The 21,290-nt window shown below is 44.7% G+C and overlaps 1 protein-coding gene across 2 annotated transcripts in view; it reads left to right on the top strand.

Moving 5' to 3' along the window:
- Window positions 1–21,290, top strand: part of LOC137430231 (TGF-beta receptor type-1) — a 126,311-nt gene that overhangs the window by 37,305 nt on the left and 67,716 nt on the right. For both annotated transcript variants that reach the window (XM_068120936.2, XM_068120937.2), the window contains exon 4: window positions 11,305–11,535. In XM_068120936.2, coding sequence (XP_067977037.2) covers window positions 11,305–11,535 — 231 coding nt within the window. The remainder of the gene's footprint in view (window positions 1–11,304; window positions 11,536–21,290) is intronic.

The raw sequence follows: 21,290 nt of genomic DNA, 5'->3' as shown, positions 1-21,290 counted from the left end.
AGACGCGGGGTCGATGCACGGCCCCACGTCAACTTGACGTCTCCACCGGGCAGGTACACGTCCCGGTGATTCCTCTCGCCAGACAGGCTTCGGAACGCCGCTTTTCCACGCAGCGCAAGGTCGATCCCACCTTTGGTCGGAGCGGGGCGAGGAAGAATACTACTCGTCCCTTTTCTTCCTCGTGTCTTTCTTCTTCCGTTTCCGGTCACTTCCGTTTCCGGCCACTTGTTCAGAAGGGCTCCTGACCCTCCAATCACAACAACCCTTAATATACTACACACGGATAAGCAAAGACCTGAATGGTAATCCACATACATTCACATAAATATGTAACACTCCCCCCCTTCAAGAAAGAAAGTTTGAACCCAGCGAAAACTTTTTTTGCCGGCCAATTTGGAGAAACAAACCAGATAACTCAACCCCCCCACATTATCAGTTCCCCCCGGGCACAGTTATCACTTAAAAATAAAGCAACCAAAATTTCACCACAACCCCTCCAGATTACTCACTCTGGACTAAGCACCAGCAACGACCTTGTCCCTGCCAAATCAAACTCCATCTCATGACCCTCTGACTTGGACCGTCAGTTTCTTGTGAATGAAGGTTAAGGGGTTGATCAAAGATCCAAAGTTACGCCACTCGATAGCACTTTTTCCGGGAGGCCAAGCCGAGTATTCACTACATGGATGCCTTTAGGAACGTGGAGTTCACGGTTAGTCCGTGCAGGAAAGTTCTCTACATGGGCGCCTTGAGGAACGTGGAGTTCACGGTTAGTCCGTGCATGAAAGTTCACTACATGGACGCCTTTAGGAACGGCGTTCACGGTTAATCCGTGTAGGAATCTTGGCTCGGCGGCTCCGCCGCATTCAGTGCTTCAACTTCTCAGAACTTCCCTAATACTTAGGGTGGGACCACTTGTCCCTGTAGTCCCAGGAATAGCGGTCTCCTTCTCGGCCACTACTTTGCCAATCCTTCCTTCGGGAGCGGCCGTAACTCAGGGAGCCTCCATAATAATATTGATTGCGGCCACCACCAAAACCACCGCCCAGTTGTCCTCTCCTGTAGACCTCTCGACGTCTACGAAATGCCTTCCCTACTGTTATGGTCCGACCCTCCAAATCCTTGCCATTCCAATTCTTCTCTGCCTCTCTGGCGTCTTTTGTGCTGGCAAACGTGACAAAGCCGAACCCTCTTGACTGTTGCGTTTCCCCGTGTCTTACCAACCGCACTTCCACCAGCGGCCCATATCTGTGAAGACAGAGGTCAGAACTTCTTCCTCTGTTTTGAAGTTCAGTCCCCCTACAAATAACTTGGCACTTTTGTCGCCATCCCGAGCTGGTGTGGCGTTATTTTCCCTGCTGGGCTCTTTACCAACCCTCAGGTTACCATAAACTTGCCCCCCGGCCAAATCATTCCCGATAACCACAGATACACCCTCTACAGGAAGCGTGGCTTGTAAACCGACGGTGACCGGTCCTGACACCAAATCGGACTCCAAATGGATGACATGAAGGGGAGCACTAACACCGCCCCCGATCCCCTGTAAACGAACACTATCCCCCGTTGCCGTCTCCTCGGACCATGGCAAAATGCCTTCAAGCATTAAAGATTGATGTGCCCCTGTGTCCCTCAATATCCTAACCGGTTTCCGGTTAGTCGAGGCTCCATCCCGTGACACAAACCCCTCTGAAATAAATGGTTGGTAACCCTTTTGATGGCGATTTCTCACAATGGCCATTGCGTTTGGAGTCGTAGTAGTCGGACTCCGCTCTGGGTCTTCGCTTTTCATGCGGTAACAACTGGACATCAAGTGTCCAGGTTTCTTGCAAAAAGCGCAAGTAGGCCCGGAGGAAAAACTCGTGGTCTGCCTCGGGCCCCCCGAACTATAAGTTTGTCTTGGGCCCGCATCCCTCTGATTTCGAACAGGTGGGGTATCATAGTTGTCCCCATAATCATCTCGAGGCCGCCGCCATGTATGGTCGTTCTCCGCACCTGCTGTTCCCCACCTCCCCTGCGGAGATCTAGGCGAGGAGTTAGGTTCGTGGACCCCTATTCGGTGGGTTAAGGCATAATCATCTGCCATGGTGGCTGCGTCCCACAACTTTGGTACTTTCTTTTCCTGCAGGTACACTTTGATGTCCTCGTGGACACACTGCTGGAATTCCTCCACCAGGATCAAGTCCCGCAATGTCTCGAAGTCTTTCCCGACTCCTTTTGACTCACACCACCGATCAAACATGTTTTCTTTCACTCTGGCAAACTCCACATGGGTCTCACTCTCCCTCTTCCTGGCATTCCTGAATTTTTGCCTGTAAGCTTCCGGAACCAACTCATAGGCCTTGAGGATGTGCTTCTTCAGTACCTCATAATCTGCACATTGGTCCATTGGTAGCGCCGAATAAATTTCCTGAGCTTTCCCCACCAGCACACTTTGCACGAGTATGGTCCAGGCCTCCTCCGGCCAGTTTAATTGTCGAGCCACTTTCTCAAAGTGTGGAAAAAATTTCGCGACTTCTTTTTCACTGAACGGTGGAACCAGCCTCACATGTCTGCCCACATCCCAGGTTTTCTGGTTAGGTGTCGACCCCGTCAGCAAGGGTGGTGCCTCTCCCCGTTCTCTCATTAACTCCAGCTCCTTGAATTTGATTTCTTGCTGAAGCTCCATGTCACGTTCCTTTAATTCCCTTTCCGCTTTTCTCTCCTCTGCTTCGAGGTCCCTTGCAGCTCTCCTCTCCTCCGCTTTTCTCCCTTCTAACCTTTCCTGGAGTTCTCGTTCCACTCTCCTTTCCTCTGCTTGCTTCTCTTCTCTCCTCTCTTCTGCTTTCCTTTCCTCTTCTGCTCTTTCCTTTTCTGCTTTCCTTTCTTCCTCTGCTCTTTCCTTTTCTGCTTTCCTTTCTTCTTCTGCTCTTTCCTTTTCTGCTTTCCTTTCTTCTTCTGCTCTTTCCTTTTCTGCTTTCCTTTCTTCTTCTTTGATCCGTTCCTGGCTCCGTAATTGCAACTCCAGTTTCCGGAGCTCAACGTCTTCTGGTTCTTCGGGTAGCCACTCCCAGGCTAACTCGTCCCATGTTCCTAATCCCACCATAGATTGTATCACCGTGGCCTGCAACTCTGCCTTCCTCAAATTAGTTCGGACCTCCAAGTTAAAATGTTTGGCCAATTTCAAGAGGTCCGACTTTAGCAACGCTCGGAACTGTGCCTCACTCGGGGTTACCCCAAAGTTCTGTGCCACAAACGCCATGGTGCCTATCGTTAACACCTGTTAACCTTCACCCAAGACTTTACCCCAATTTCTCAAAAAAATTTACCAATTAATAATTAATTAATAAATTTTAATTAATAAAAAAAATTATTATTTTATTATTTTATACAATTTTAAATTCCCGGACGTAGACCCAATTGCGAAACCGCAAATCGTAATTTGGACGAGCCCCCAATTCTGTTACGTGGTCCCCTCGGTGAATACCTGGTCTCGGTGACCCCCGGACCGTGAGAGGAACTCCGCCAGCAAGCTGTATTATATAGGCGCTTTCGCCACGCAATCCATATGAATTTCACCCAGGAGACAACTGATGTTCAAGGATATATTTCCAATGGTAATGATACCATACAATTTCAATGACACAACCACGGAGATTTTCCCCGAGCAATCAACAATACACAACCATCAACAATTCCCAATTCACAAACACTTCCCTATGAGTAAGATGGCCATCTTATATATGTGTGTCCCGGTGAGTACTCACAACCCCCTTTCGGTCTCTGCTCCTCACAATGTCTCTGGGCCCCTCCTGACCAAGATACTGGTCGGCGTCTCCGCACTTGGGCGGTTGAACGAACCCCGGGTGGACGTTTCTCCACCGGGCAGGTATCATACCAGGCACCGAGGCTGCAGCCCCTCGTGGCCACGCGAAGCGGGTACGGTAGAGCAAGCCAAACCCCACGCCGCTTGCAAGGCGCGTTAGGCCCCAACGTGCGACCCGCACGCGTCTGTTTAGACGGTGCCACGAACGATGCCAGACGCGGGGTCGATGCACGGCCCCACGTCAACTTGACGTCTCCACCGGGCAGGTACACGTCCCGGTGATTCCTCTCGCCAGACAGGCTTCAGAACGCCGCTTTTCCACGCAGCGCAAGGTCGATCCCACCTTTGGTCGGAGCGGGGCGAGGAAGAATACTACTCGTCCCTTTTCTTCCTCGTGTCTTTCTTCTTCCGTTTCCGGTCACTTCCGTTTCCGGCCACTTGTTCAGAAGGGCTCCTGACCCTCCAATCACAACAACCCTTAATATACTACACACGGATAAGCAAAGACCTGAATGGTAATCCACATACATTCACATAAATATGTAACAAATGGCAATGAAATCATGAATTTTAATGAGGCCAAAATAAGTATTGTAACAGGAAGGTAATATCAGGACCAACAGGAAAGAAGAAAAAAATAACACGGGAAAACATTGTATTTGCATCTGAAATGACAAGTGTGAATGTGAATCCTGTCGGAAAGGGAGCTTGCATCATCATCATCATTGTACCATACTCTCCTCAAAGCGTTGGTGCTGCTGAAACGATTTCAGTTGTTATGCTGGTTGTGGTTTGCTAGGTAAAGGTTATGCTTGGTGTGGTTTGCTAGGTAAGGGTTATGCTGGGTGTGGTTTGCTAGGTAAGGGTTATGCTGGGTGTGGTTTGCTAGGTAAGGGTTATGTTGGGTGTGGTTTGCTAGGTAAGGGTTATGCTGGGTGTGGTTTGCCATTGCCTTCACAGCAGTCAGGGCAGTGGGGTTGCAATTTGTGCAGCCTGCTGGAGATAACTCGCCTACTCTTTGCAAAAGATCTCTTTTACATATGCCATTGATGAGTAGTGGCAGATGGGTTCTCCTGATTAAAGACCTTCCAATGGACTACACACACATTCATGTATTGCCCTGCATTTGACACAACAGGATGGCAGTTTAGAGCTGGGTTGAGATTGGAGATCAGGCTAGACTGCTCAAAAGCGAGTGTACGTAGTTCTCGGCTATTCTCTTCATTACCTCTCTTCCTTTTATAAAGGGTGAGGTACAATATTCCTCCACTCCCCTCTGTCCTCAGTCAACTCTCTCCACTCTCCAACCATCCTGCTATCCTACAATCCAACACTGGCAACCAGCATACCTCTGACAACCTGACAAATTTGACCACCTGACGTACCTTTGACCACCAGGCCACCAGTGCGTACCTCTGACCACCTGACAAACTCCTACCTGGACTGTGGATAGCAAATGGTCTGGTCTCATTGGAGATTCTTTGATACCAGGTTACGCTGTTTCTATTTTAGACTGTGGTTGCAGTCTTACAGTCCATAAACAAATTGACCAGGTCGTTTGCATGATTCATGTGAACGACTTTCTTTGGATAAGAAAGGATAACCAATACCATGATAGAGCAAAGGGGATGTAAAGCCAACAGAGAAGTGAGCAGACACCAGATAAGAAGATAGGCAATGATTGAGATGGTTATCAAATTAGGAATGCGATTTTCAATAAATATGTGTTTATCTATGGCAAGAGCTCAGCACACAAAGCTATTTAAATGAATCTGAGGTTTTCTATAATAAAAAGTAAAACGAAGCTGAGTAAAAAAAAAAAAAAACATCATGGTGATGCAATTTAAATTCCAGGATCATTATATTCGCAGGAAATTGATGGGATTCTTCTTTTGCTTGTAGCACAAGAGGCTGTGGGGAAGTATCATTGGCTGAGGGCACAGCTGTGCCGCTGTTCCACTGATATAATGCCCTCTTCAGGTTAGGGCAGGAATTTGGAATTTGGCCAGTGTGCCGGCAAAAGCTCGACTTCTCTTTATGAAGGACACCATAGGATCTTTAACGTCCACCAACTAATTACGGCAGATGGGGCGCCAGTTTAATGTTCATCTGAGGGACGGCACACACACTGATGAATCACCCTGCCTGCGAAACACCAGGATGGCAATTTATAGGTGGATCAGGATTCAAACCTAGGCAGGCTAGATTGTCTAGATGCAAGTGTGCATACCTCTACACCATCCTGTAAGGCCCTATTTGTGCAGCTAAAATCAGTCAAACGATAAATCAAGACAGGACCAGGGTAAACAATCAGAATGTAATGAAAACAAGTGGATCTGCCTGTCTACGTCAACAATTTGAGTGGTTTATACTTACCCCACTTTTTCATGTTTGTAATGTCTCACAATTTTCTTTCAAGTAAATTGATACATTATTCTACAAACTTCTGTGGAGAAAAAACAACATGTGAGTTGTTTTGGGAAAAAAAATTGTATAATAATAAATAAACTGGAAGGGTTATTTTAGGAAAACTCAATAGCAACCTTTATTATGGATCTTTTTCTCACTTCCAAACCTCATCCTTAAACTAATATCCTTGTTGTTGCACCTGTTGGATCGTCTGACCACCTGCCATCCCCTCAAGCAGTATCAGTATTCTCAGTCTACTTCAGGCATATTTTGGAATTTTGACTCTGCCACAGGGACGATCTTCTCCAATTTTTTGCAGACTACCTTTGGCAAGACTCATTTTTTTTACACTGATCCTTCCACTGTTAATAGACCAAATCACTGATATCATCCTTCCAGGTATGTCTCTTCACAAATCTCACTCATCCAAGTATGGAAAAGCCTCGTCCCCAAGTAGTTCACCCAACATTGTGCTTCTTATATCTCCTTGATGAAACCACTTCTGCAAAGCCGGGAAAGCTTCACCTTCCGATCATAGTCATTAGAGTGCGTCTGTTGCTGCCCTCAACGACTGCAAGCAAATCGTCTGCAGGCAAAGCCACCCTCATCCAGCAGACCTTTGACATGCCCTTCTCTTTTCCCAGGAGCAGTTGTGCCACTTTTTTTCTTTTCTTTTTTAATGCAGAGTCAAGGCCTGTGGAAGAGCTAGCACACTCAACAGACCAGGATGTAACAGGACAGAATGAACAGTAGATGGAGGGGGGAAACACCAACTACAGAGTTGAAGGACAATATTTGGACAAACATTGGGTGTAGGGAGGAATGGTGGGCAGGGAAGGATGCATGGCATGGACAGAATGGATAAAGGAGGAAACTCTCAGGAAGGAAAAATTGGAAATTTGGAAGGTGGATGGCTTATCGGTGGGGGCGGAGGTGGGGGGGGGGTGGGAGCGGAGGTCGGTGGGGAGGGCAGTGGTGGGGGAAGGGGTAATGAGGGTAGAAAAGGCCATGCTTCTGGATTAGGGATGATCTGAGATGGTGGTGAACAACTGTCTTGAAGAGCTGGAGGAAGGAATGAGATGGAAGAGAATGTGGAAGTTGATTCCACAGGCAGGTAAAAAGAGTAATGAATGACTGGAGGTGAGAAGGGATCCTGTATTTAGGTATTTTCACTAGAAGGGGATTGATGGTGGACCGTGTGAGTCCTGCAGAAACCTGGGAGGGGGCCGGGGGGGGGGGGGTTGGGACAAAACACTGAAAGAGCCAAGGATGAAAGATCAGAAAGGAGGTGATAGAAGATAGAGAGACCACCGACCCTTGAAGGTTTTGGTTTCCACGTTGCCAAGATGAGCAAGATATGAGGCAGGGGAGCCAGCCCAGAGGGTTGTCCACATCACCCTATAATATATAGTCAATATCAACCTTGAAAGATCCTCATGTAAGCAAGTGTTGAAGTCCGATGTCTGATGTCTAATGAGACACTAAAGACACCGTACTGAAGACACAAGCTGTTTCATATGGGATTCACACATATGTGGGGAAAGGGAAGGCTCCAGATAATGTCAAGTCCCTTCTCAATGGTTTTTACCATGCACTCTGCTTCGAAGCACAAAAGCCCGTTTCAGCGGAGCAAAGATAACCATCTCCACAACAAGCTTCCCAAAAGAACATGGCTCATGCTCAATGCATCTCACACGTTTTGGTTTTCTCACAGGTGTAACAAAATCGCATTCTGATATGCCCATTTCTGTTCTTCCTATCCCCTGCATGCAGACAATGCCCCATTGTTTTTCCAACAAAACCAGCCTTGGTCATGTTGCCCAGTCCTGGATTGTGGGAACATACCCAAATTTACGAGCACATTCGTCATCATTGTCTACCCCTGTCCCTGGAAGAAAGAAACCTAAAGTTTTTTTTTCCCAATCCACACATGAGACAGTATATTTAGCACACATGAGACAACCACAGGTAGGTCATGGGACAGATCTCCGTGTACAGCTTCCTCTGGGCCTTTATATTCACAATTCAAGACAGCCACTTGTATATGTGTGTGTGTATGTGTGTGTTTATGTGTGTGTGTGTGTGTGTGTGTGTGTGTGTGTGTGCCTATATGCATGTGCGCGTTCATGTTACATCACAACCAATTGCATGGTCCTTCCACTTTGCCATGACCGGCACGCAACGAATATGTGACACGGTCAATGGGACAAGACTTGGGTGTCTCTAAAATTCTGCTGACAAAGGAATGCTAGATCGATATTAATTACGTACCTTTATTGCTATTATGTCGAAACGAACAACCTAATTTCGAACCACGCAAACTAAACGACGTATTTCGGAGCTTCCACTCCTCATTTTATATTCAACCCCCCCTCATATGGCTTCCCAAAGCCTCCACACATCAGGGTGGCCATATCCTGATGTGCAGAGATCTGAGCACATATTTACTTAGGTTCCTGGCATTTGACGCAAATTTGACACCCCAAAGCGATTGTTCACCAAAATGCAAGATGCAGTGAAACACTGCTCGACTTTTCATTTCCACCTTGATTATAAAATAATAAAAGTCCAAAATGTTTCAGAATGCCTCAATTTAACTCACGATGATCTTTCTTCACAGCAGTTGAATGATGACACTTCTTCTCAACCTTATCCTGACTCATTCTCTCATTCAAGCATGATGTGGACAAATTCATCAATTGGAACTACCAAATTCTATATGATCAATATAAATTTGTTGTTCCCCCACATCAATCCTATTCTGCTGTTACTCTCCTACATAATCTCCATCCACCTGCCAATCAGCCATCACGCTGCCTATGCAGGCCAAACACTACACACAATAAAACACTGGATCCAATATGCAAATTAATGCAGTTTACGAAGATACCTTCACGCACAAGTACAAACCAATGACCACAAAATACAAGGAAAACACTATCGAACAACATGTACACAACCTCTTTTTACTTCCAATTCAAGAACAACAAATTTCAATATTTTCCTTTTCATTCGTTCTTTCATTCTACCAAAAATTTCATTTCATTCATTCATTTTCTACCAAAACTCATGATCATAGGGGCCATCGTTTGGGGGCTAGGATCCTTGCCTTGGTTTATCTTTTTCCAACCCATGAGTTGGGCATATAATCCTGCATAAGGGTCCGGTCCATGTTGCGCCTGAGGATCATAGTTAGCTATGCTCCTCTGCTTGGGATTTTGGTAGTTGCCCTTCTCTTGTGTCGCTACCATTTTTTCCTGTAGCACAGTTATCTGTTTCTTTGTGGTGTCGAGTCCGTACTTTAGACCTATGCATTTAGATTCCATCTTCCGTCTGACACACTCCTCCATCCCTTGACTGAAGGCCTCCCAATCATCACCTTTGTGCTTTTTCTTAGCATCTCTTGTTTTTAAAGCTTTCTTCAAATTTTCTAACCGTGTTCTCTGGAACATTCCCTCAATGGGCAAGGCAGACGCTTGCCCCACGGTCATTCCAAGTCACTGATGTACAAATTGTATGGAATCCTCCCCCGCTGTTTTTGACATGCACTCCGCCTTAGTACCTGCGGATGGGCGATCGGGTTTTCCTAGTTATCCATTCTGATTTCCCATTCTTGCACCTTATTTCTCTCTTTGTGAGGTCACTACTCAGGGTGCTCCCTGTAGTCTTTAGTCACTGAATTCTCTTTCTCTCAAGGTACCACCTTGTTTCCTTATACTAGAGGTCCCACCTCTTTTACACCTTAATACCAGAGGTCCCATCTTGGTTCCGTAAAATTTGGCTTGTTCCACATAAACGGCTTGACTACTTTTTAACAGGTTAACAAATCTGGTTTGGACTCACTCAAAGCCATGGGGGAAAGGGTCCGACTTTACTTGGAAATGACAGCACTTTGCTCCTAGGAGAGATATAAAAGGTCTCTCACCTTGTTCCCTAAGTTGAGGTGGGTACCCTGAGTCAATTGCTGTCACCTCTAGAAGTCATCAGTCCTCTCACCCACAGCCTGGTGAGTCCCGGGTTTCGGCCCAAAATGTCGAAGTCCAATGTCCAATGAGACACTAAAGACACCGTACTGAAGATACAAGCCGTTTAACATGGGATTCACACATATGAGGGAAAAGCGAAGGCTCGAGATAATGCCAAGTCCCTTCTCAATGGTTTTTACCATGCACTCTGCTTATAAGCACAAAGGCAGTTTCAGCGGAGCAAAGATAACCATCTCCACAAGAAGCTTCCCACAAGAACATGTCTCATGCTCAATGCATCTCACACGTAACCTTGAGGGTCACTCCCCAGGATGTAGGAGTTTTGTACAAAGGGAGGAAACCACAGAGTTCCTTTAAAATAAGCGGGAAGATAGGATAAGCGGGAAGGAAATAAGCGGGAAGAGATAAGATAAGGAAGGTTAGATAAGCGGGAAGAGAAATATGGACCAGCTTGTGGTCAGAAAAGCAAATGCAATAGAAAATCACAGAGCATGAGATACACATTCTCAGCCTGTCAGCAGTCCAATAAGAAAAGTTTCACAAAGCAATCATCAGCTCCCACACAAGTTAATATGGGAAATTAGGTTTACTGAAAAAAAAAAAATTGCGCCTCATTGTTTTATTTTTGGTGAAATCCTTTTTCTCCCCTCCCTCACCCCTTCTCCTCAGCCCCTCTCCACTTGTCTTTTCTTTCTTAAATATAATTTACAAAATGCATCATGACCTCATCCATGGTCAAGTTATGTGATGGTGATATAAAAGGACCAGGATGAGCTGATTGATAACCTCTTTCTTATTTCTGTTTCATATCTACAATCCTCCTTTCCAATGTCACTCCTTCATAAGGTACAATGTAAGTGACTGCGTTGCAAAACCGTTTTCATTCCTTCATTCCCTCTCCTCATCCCAATGTAATTTTACAATACATAAATCTTTTTTATCCTGATTTTCTTTATTACTTAGTCGGTCTTAAGATCCTTACCTTTGCATCTAATTCAATGAGCTTCATTTGACAGGATAGTTACATATACAGTAGATGATCACATGTTGGATATCTTCCAAAGTTGTGTAACAGGATCGAGCTGATATAAGATGGATGTGTGGCAGGACTGCCCCTACTCATGCAGAGGACCATTGCTCGGACAATCGTTCTGCAGCAAATTGTCGGAAAGGGTCGTTTTGGGGAGGTGTGGCGTGGGCAATGGCATGGTGAGGATGTCGCCGTAAAGATCTTCTCATCACGTGAGGAGCGATCGTGGTTCCGCGAGGCAGAGATCTATCAGACGGTGATGCTACGCCATGAAAACATTCTTGGATTCATTGCTGCAGATAACATGGGTATGTATGTTGAAATTTGAAATATATGGTAGTATTAATTCACCATTGACTTTTTAAAGCGTTAATGTATTCTATGGTAAGCTTGCATTTCTAGTATCTGCAAAATGACAATAATGCAATTGCAAAATAGAAATCGCAACCAAACAAACACTGTGCAGTCAGACCCCACTATTCGCGGGTGACACATTCCTGGAAAATGCCGCGAATTGTGAAACCGCGAATGGCGGGGCATTGTTTCAATGGAAAAAGGGGAGATTGGTTCCCGAATCGCGAATATCCGCGAATATTGAGGATCAAACCGCGAATGGCGAGGAAAAAGCTGCAAATGGTGAGGCAAATCCCGTGAATGTTGACGATAATCCGCGAATGCATGCTGTGCCATTGTTTCAATTGGGAAAAGTGAGAGTTAATTGCACTAATATACAGTGCGTATCAAAAAAAGGTAATCCAAATTCAAGGGGTTAAAAATGCAAAGGTTATTTAGGTTGACAATTTACATGTGGTTCACCAATTAAGAGGAGATCCTCAGCTTTCCATTGATGCCTTTCATGCATCATTGCTGTCACACATGACCGAGTACATGTTCATTAAAAATGACAAGTTCAAATCGCATTTTTACAAGTTTGGCGAATCGGTGCAAGACAGTTTTAAATGGACGCATTACTTGTCGACTGCCAAGTTGATTATGTAAAATTGTTAAGCTGGTCTGGTAATCGTCGGTTGCGTCATCCTTTGTTTAAGATAGGTATTTAAGATGGGCCTACAGTGTATGGATTTAGAGACAGTCTGAGTCATTGAAAAGATGTTTCAACTTACGACTGAACAGCGGACCTTCGTGGTTACAACCTTTCACCAAACTGGAGGTTTGCAGCGAACATGTGATGCGTTCAGGGAACGTTTCCCAGAACGGGAGCCTCCAGCAGCCAAGACCATCTGGGCGAATGTTAGAAAATACCAAGAGCATGGCACTAGCCTCAACCGCAACAAGGAGCATTCTGGTGGGAGGCACACTGGGCGATCGGAAATGAACATTGCAGCAGTAAGGCAGCAAGTTTTGGAGCATCCTAGGGATACCAGTGCAAGACAAAATGGGACGGGATTGACTTCGGCAACATTCAACCGAATCACAAGACTGGACCTCCACCAACATCCATATCGGATTCACATCTGGCATCATCTTACGCCAGGGGATTTTGCCAGGAGGCTGGTGCTTGCCAGATGGTTGATAGCACGTTGCGAAGCAGATGTCAATTTCCTGTGGTATCTCGTTATCGGTGACAAAGCTGCTTTCACCATGGACGGCAAGGTCAATACCCATAATGTTCTTGAATATGCACCGACAGGACAACCCCCGGAATTTAATTTTGACACCAACATGAATCGACAAAAGTGGACTGTTTGGTTGGGACTTTGTGGAAGTGGTCAGGTTATCGGACCATTTTTCTATCAAAGGAATGTCAATGGTAACAGGTATCTGCAGATGATCAATGATGAAGTTTTACCGCAACTGGAGGAGAACTTTGAGGGACAGGTTCGTGGTGTCTTCAGATATCTCTGGTGGGCCCAAGACGGTGCCCCAGCAAATGGTCTTATCGCTGTCTGAGATCGACTGAGGGAACTCTTTGGAGACCGAGTCATCGCCCTCAACCATGCAGTGGAATGGCTGCCAAGATCACCTGACCTCACACCATGTGATTATTTCCTTTGGGGACATTTAAAGAACAAGGTGTTCGTAACTCCTCCCCGTGATCTTGACGAATTGCAGGGCCGTATTCGACATGAAGTGGATGCTTTGCGCAATGACCGGCTGTGGTGAGACGGGCAGTTCAGGGCATGCTCCGCCGCTGTGAGCTTTGTGTTGAAAGGGGAAGTGGACATGTTGAAGGTGTGGGTGCATAAAAGCCAATCATTCCTGAGAAAAGTTCACATCTGACGTTCATTTTGCACCAATTATCCTGACTTGCATCGATTAGCCAAACTTGTAAAAATGCGCTTTGAACTTGTCATTTTCAATGAACATGTACTCGGTCATGTGTGACAGCAATGATGCATGGAAGGTATCAATGGAAAGCTGAGGATCTCCTCTTAATTAGTAAACCACATGTAAATTGTCAAAATAAATAACCTTTGCATATTAACCCCTTGAATTCGGATTACCTTTTTTTTTTATACGCACTGTATGCTGTGGAGTGATTTCATTATGTACAGTAACTCGCAGGGATGACGTGTTATGCAGCTGGTGGAATATCCCTCGAAGCTGTTTACATTGTGAATGATGGCATATCACGTGAAGGTATGCACAGTGTGAATGACTGGATATCCCACGAAAGCCATGAAAGCGCAAAGCACACAGCAGTGAATGTAGAAGCAGGTCATGCTCGCGGCTCGTAGATGTTTTTTTTTGCATATGTCCAGCTTCTTTGTGCATGGCTGGTGAAAGATGGGTTTTATAAATGTATCAAGCTAGTGGCTCATTAATTTTTTTTTTGCCCCCGAAAAACCGCGAATTTGCAGGACATGGCCACAAATAGAAAAAAAGCTAATTCATGGGACATTTTGCCACGAATAGAGATACAGGTCGTATTTTATCAACAACGAATACACAGAACCTGCGAATAGCAGAACAGCGAATAGCGGGGTCTGACTGTAACTGTAAATTATATCTGCATCTGTACACTGTAAATTATAACTGGACAAAGCAAACCATAAATGGTAACTGCAACTCTACATTGTAAACGAAGTGCAAAGCTCGTCACCGAGTGGGCCTTGAGTTTATGCAAATAAGAGTTGCCATTGAGCTTAGACATACATATAAAGATCATAATTGGGCTTACGGACTTGTGACTTGAGACCAGTCTTAAGACGAAGCACAACACTCATTGTTACTCCACCAAACCATGTATCATACAAGACGCCATGATGGAATAAGGAGAATAGAAAGCAACACGTGATGTTTGATCAGGGCAATCCACATGATTCAATTTCAATTGGACATGCATTATGCATTGATCAGGCAACAGCAAAATAGGGACTTGACACCCGAATGGCAGTCACACACAGGTAGTTGCAGTCTGTAGTGTTAAAAGCCTTGAGTCGTCTGAATGTAACTTTTAAATCATTAATTGTTTGTGTCTGTGGGATGAACAATGTCTCCAAATTCTACATATCACAGCAAGCGGTACATATTGTCATGTGATCAGCGATCATGGCTACCTACAGGGAACATACAATCAGGTGGCCATGCATGAGAAGGTGGAAACCACACCTTGAGTAATGGAGCCGGTTGTGGCCCTAATTCTGAACGGTTGGAGTAGACAGGCCATTTAACCAAATACTAATAAAACAGGACTCGTGCCACAATATTGGTAATAGAAAACTCACTCTCCACTTGCAATTATTGTTTTATTACCCTGAGCGTGCAAAGGGAAAAGCGGGATTCGGCAATTGGTTCATGTCCATCCGTCCATCTGTCTTATCAGTTTATGATTGTCAGTTTATGTTTATGATCGTCAGTGCACCTTGGCTCAGAATTTGTCCTGACCGCACATGCTCAGAGAGGAGTGGGATCAAGTTCTACTCCGTGTGCCTGCCTGGCAGTCCAACAAAATGGAAAAATCATGCCAAACAGGAAACTTACTGTTTTTAAGGACATTATAAATGACACAAACAACAGGCATGAATAACTAATATAACATGTGAGATCGTGGTGGTGTAATAGACACTGGGGAAAATGGTGGTAAAACCCAGAATTTATTTATTTATATGCCTTTAAACCTCTTTAAACCTTTATTAAATTGAATTATATGCTTGAAGACTGTGGAACATGATGTATACTGGAATGTTCAGGGGTTGACGTCACCAGGGGTGGAACATGCACAAATAACGCAGGTTGGTTATGGCTTCCCTACATCTGTGTCATATTGTATTTCATCTGCATTGTAGATGGAATAATCAGCGTATTTGCTTGTCCAGCATCCAACAGAACACAAATCGCCTTCATAATACTTCAGAGAACCATGAGAGGGCGTGGCATGTATATCGGGGTGAAGAAGAGGCTACCACAGTACCACAATGACTATGTACTAGGCCTGGGTGATAATGGAAAAACCTATATTACAATAATGCACCTGATTATCATGATAACATCATGATAGTAGAATGTAACTACTGCCTTGATGCAACAACCATCTTCATGTACCATACAACAACCATCTCAATAACAACAAACTGAATAGCCATAGGGTCACATGTGTGTTCATACTCTTTATTTCGTAATTCTGTTGTAAGTTGTTTAAAGTAAAATCTCATTTTCCCTTGGCAAAATATCTTGCTCTGTTTGCCCAGCGACGAGACGAGCAGTTTGCAAAGCGGTTGATACGGAACGTCTGGCTTGGCAAGCGATAGCAAGCTGTTTTCTAATGGAACACATCAAGCAAGCTGCTTGCTTTTTATTTTTTGTTGATCTTTATTTTCTTTCTTTATTTTATTTCTATTGTTTTTTTTAATATGGGTATATCTTTTGAGAGACACTAAACACGACAAATGCTAAATGCAGGCGATATACCGTCAATATATGGGTTCAAGGTGTGATTTAGGGTATGATTTTGCAATGCGGTCGGCCCAGGAAAGGTTATTATGGCTGATGGTGTGGCCTAGAATTTCGAGAGACCAAATCTCTCCCAATGACTGACCTGAATAGATTGATGGATTAATTTGACGATCCTTCCAAAGTGATAGCGCGAGACTGTGAAGTTTCCAGGATTGAAAAACATGCTTCATTTATCAGACCAGTGTCGAAACCATTCCAGATCAGCAGAGAGTGATGTTCTGTTATCGTCCTGTCAATGGGATGGGGTACTGTATGACAAAATGTGCAGATGCCTACAAAAAGGAAGAAAGAGTTATCCAGAGAATTGGATCAGAGATCATTAATATAGATGAGAAAGAAGACAAGGCCCAAAACACTGCCTTTGGGAACTCAAACTTCCACAAGGAGAAGGGAAAAGAAGTTTCCATTGATAGTGACATGTTGACAGCACGAGTGGATACATTCAGAAATCCAGGAATGAAGGCAGCCTTGTATGCCACAGGCAGCAAGCTTGGCAAGCAGAACAGGATGCCAGACTTTGTTGAATACCCCATGTCCAGGGAGACGGTTCAGACCTCATTGGATTTTTTACTTGACAATAAGTACACCACGTTTTCAACAAGTCTGATGTTGTTTGTGAATTCATGTCACTTTAATTTGATTTAAAAAAATAATGAATGTGAAGCAGAAAATCTGTCAACAAATTGCAGCAAAAAATATATTCTTTTTTTATGCCTCTTGTTGGTATTTTGCTTGTTGGTATTTTGCTTTACTTGACTGGCATTCTTCATCCAAACATTGAGAGTATTTTTGTAATTTGTAAGTAATAATTTCATAGAGTTATGATGTGGATATGTATGCAAGATATCAAATGGGTTTAGTAGAGCAGATTGTGTGGAGTTTTTGAGACAGTGGTAGGGAATAGTTTTGGAGGCAGCAACTTTAAGTAAAAGAAAAAGCATTGTTGAACTAAGTTGAATGAGAAATTTTCCTTCTCAGAGTCGTTGCATATGTATTATTGCTCAATAGGATATTATGTTGTTTGAGTAAGGACAGTTGTTTTTATTTAATTAATTATTGATCAAAGGCTTTTACATAAATCAAATGGATGACTAAAATAATAGACATCACTGCATTACAAGGACATTTGTGTAGACTGTGTGTGTGTCGTTGGATTGTTATCTACATAATTTGGGTTTCAGAAGGTGGAATGGAGACCATGTGGACTTAGAAGTATCCACCTTTCGGCCGAGAAAAATATATTTCCGGTCTCTGGTCAGCGCGTGCATCGATTTTGACCCTGCGCATCAACAATTATTTTTTTTTCAAATTTCCAATGGTACCCACAACAGCGTGTGCCTGTTGTTGCCAGGCCGGCGCGCTATCTCGGGAAATACGGGTCTGTGAGGATCGCATTGGTATCGACGTTCGCGCACGGTTCTCCCCGACAAAAATCCGTTTAGTTTGTCCAAATCCAACCAGTCGTTCCAAAGATATGAGTAGTTTTGTGTGCCATGCCATCACGAATCCAATCGGCTGTATATTGTCATTTATTGAAACGAAGACGTTCCTTGTCGGGTTCGTGTGAAGCAACCAGAAGGCCAAGAGAGCTGCGGGTGGTCTGGTTAGTTAGGCCTGGATCCTATCTCGTTTGTTATGAAGTTGTAAGTCTCTGTGTTAATCTGGTGGACAGGGAGAAGAGATCGTGGGAGACCATCGGCCTGTTAGACCACTTGCGCATGTGCAGTGTTGACGCGATCGACGTATTGGAATGTTTGACGGTGCGGCGAGGCGATCTCGAGAACGTAATGGCAGTCTATAATATGCTTGAATAACTTAATGATTTTCAGAATAAATATATTTTAAAATAACTTTAGCTTGTATTCATTATTTACAAAAAAGGCCTTCAAGTCCCATTGGCTGTCTTTAATTTCTCTCTGGACGGCGCCATGGCAGATGAGGAGTACCGCAAGGCATGAGGACACAAAAAACACCTCTATATGTGCAATCCATGCTTTTCCCAAAAAAAAAAAAGAATAAAAAAAACCGCATCGCCGCATAAATTCTGGAACTTTGGCCTGACAAGAGACCAGCAATATATTTTTCATTTTACAAAAAAGGCCTACAAGTCCCATTGGCTGTCTTTAATTTCTCTCTGGACGGCGCCACGGCAGATGAGGAGGACCGCAAGGCATGAGGACACAAAAAACACCTCTATATGTGCAATCCATGCTTTTCAAAAAAAAAAAAAAAATTTAAAAAACCGCATCGCCGCATCAATTCTGGAACTTTGGCCTGACCAGAGACCAGCAATATATTTTTTTCGGCCTTATTTCAGTGAGGGATTATGATTCATGCGCTAACTTGGGAAGTTCTCAGAGTTTTCTTCCAAGGGCTCTTTCAGGATCATCACTTCTTCTTTTTTTTGTATACAAGATCGAGGCTCATGTAAGAGCCAACATTGATCACAAAAAGACAAACTGACACATAAAACATATGATAAAGGGTGTGGGAGACAATATGGAGGGCAGGGACATTGGTAGATCTGTGTGAGAGAGAGGGCTAGGGAAGAAGGCATGGGCATCGAAGGGGGGTGGGGGGGGAGAGGTAAAAAAACACATGGACACTGCTAGGAATTCCAGGAAAGAAGTCGGTATTTCAAAAAAGTGGATCTGGTGTGAATTAACTGGGGTAGAAAAGATCAAAATTTTGGATGTGCATAGAGATGGTGGTGAACAGCTGTTTAAAAGACCTGGAGTGAGGAGTGGGATTGAAGAGAGTGAGGGAATTTGTTCCAGAGGTGGGAGAAAAGAGGAATGAAAGAGTGAAGGTGAATAGAGAGTCTTGATTTTGGCAGTTTAACCATAAGGGGGTTGCTGGCAGATCTTGTGCGACTTGTAGGAATATTTGGGGGACAGAGCACAGAGAGCTGGGGGAGCAATGCCAGAGAGGAGTTGGTAGAAGACAGAAAGACCACCAACCTGCCTGCGGTGGGTAAGTGAAAGACCCTCGGAGTTAGCTTCATCGCGGGAGATTCCAACGATTCTGAAAGCTTTGGTTTCAACAGCGTGAATCTGAGCTAGGCATGAGGCAGGAGCACCGGCCCAGAGGGGAGAGCAGTATTCCATTGAGCTGCGAATGAAAGCCTTGTATGTGGTGAGGAGCTCAGGTGTGCCAAGGAAGGACTTCGCACGACGGAGGATGCCTTGGAGGCCAGCTTGGAAATGTGGTTTTCCCAGGAAAGATCATGGCAGATAGTGAGACCAAAAAGCTTGAGAGACAGAACTTCTTGGAGAGGATTGTTGAGAAAGTTGATGGGAGGGTTGTCCAGTCGGTCTGAGTCCTGAGTCCTTAACTGAGTCCCGGACAGCTTCACACTGGAATTATTTTATCGTAATATTCCTAGGAATGTTTTTAAATATCTCTATGAGGTTCTTCTTTATCATTCCTACCGCTCACATTATCACAGGTGCATTTTTGGCATTCTTCAGCTTCCAAGATATTTTCACTTCATTCCTGGTATTTGGTCATTTAATTGATTTCCACATTATTTAGACCAAAATCACTGGGTAATGAAACCTCAATTCGCAAGTGTGTGTGTGTGTGTTTGTGTGTGTGTGTGTGTGTGTGTGTGTGTGTGTGTGTGTGTGTGTGTGTGTATATGTGTGTGTGTATAAAATGTGTAATATGTCATGCACAAGATTTGTGTACACAATATACTACTGTACAACATGTCACGCATAATATGTGTATGCAATACAATATGTGTATAATGTGTGTATGTGCATATAACATATAATAATAATAATAATAATAATAATATGTGTGCACATGTCACGCAAAACGTGACGATCCTTCAACCATAAACCATTATCATGCATGTGGATATGCAAATCACAATGTGTTTGTGTGTGTGTGTATGTGTGTGTGTGTGTGTGTGTGTGTGTGTGTGTATGTGTGCATGTGTGCATGTGTGTATGCATCACCGCCACCAGTCCTCATCTTTCTCAGGCCCCACCTCTTCCACTCGGGTCCGCCTAATTTCAGGCCCCTCTCCTACTGTGGTCTTCCAAATCTCAGGCCCCCCTTCCACTCGGGTCTGCCAAATCTCAGGCCCCCCTCCCATTTAGGTCCACCATATCTCAGGCCCCTCCCACTCAGGTCCGCCAAATCTCAGGCCCCCTCCCTGTGTGTGTGTGCTCTTGATGGGTTAGAGTCAGCAAAACCCATCAAGCCACGGGCACCGACCCCTCCCCTCACCAAAGCCACCCACGAAGCTGATGTATTTGGCATGTTACTGGATCTCATGGAGCTCGGTTCCCTGCAGGCATAACTTGGCAAAAAGGGGGTTGCCAAATCCTGGGTTTTCACTCACAGCATGGTGAGGTCAGAGAAACCCAGAAAGCTGCCAGGCCAGGCCGTGTCCCAGATGATCTACACGCCCCTGGGTGCAACGCACATGGTCCTCCACCCCATCAAAGTTGCCGTGCACCCAGCAGCCTCCGCATTTGGCATGCTCCTTGACCCCACCCCAGTGTCTCTCATCCCCAATGGACAGAGCCCTGCAAGAGGAGGTCCGGTCAAAGCCCGGGCACCCCCACCCTGCAGCACCGGGCCCAAAAGTCCCACCAAGCTCCAAATCCTGGCCGAGTCCCAAACACACATTTTATGGCGCGACTCCGACCACCATCTCGTCCCATCAAGGCTGTTCCCAATCCAAACCCTTAGAACCCATTAGAATTACCCATTAGAATACATTTATAATTACACTTTAGAACCCATTCGAATTACCCTTTAGGACCCTTTAGAATTACCTTTTAGAACTAAACACGATGGGTTAAAAAAAAAAGGTTCTTCTTCTTCATTTTTGACAGATGAAAGGACATAGACAAATATTGAAGTGGCTTCACTGCTTTAAAAACACCTGCAATGTGTTTTTATCTGTCTCTATTATCTGTCTCCGTCTTCCAAATCCTGGTGGCGTCTGGTCAAATCTGTTTCTGGTGTTTGTTCCCCCTCCATCCCCTCCCTTACCTCAAACGGCTACACAGCTGACTCCGCACGTGAAAATGTTGAATGCCTTAACTCTGGGTTTGCCTCTAAATCTTGTGTCCCAAACCCATCCCTCTCTGTACCCACCATACCCAGTCGTACCCAGCTGCTCCTG

The sequence above is a fragment of the Myxine glutinosa genome, chromosome 6 (assembly GCF_964187855.1).
Source record: "Myxine glutinosa chromosome 6, kmMyxGlut1.1, whole genome shotgun sequence".
Lineage (NCBI taxonomy): Eukaryota > Metazoa > Chordata > Myxini > Myxiniformes > Myxinidae > Myxine > Myxine glutinosa.
This window is presented reverse-complemented; position numbering and strand designations above follow the sequence as displayed.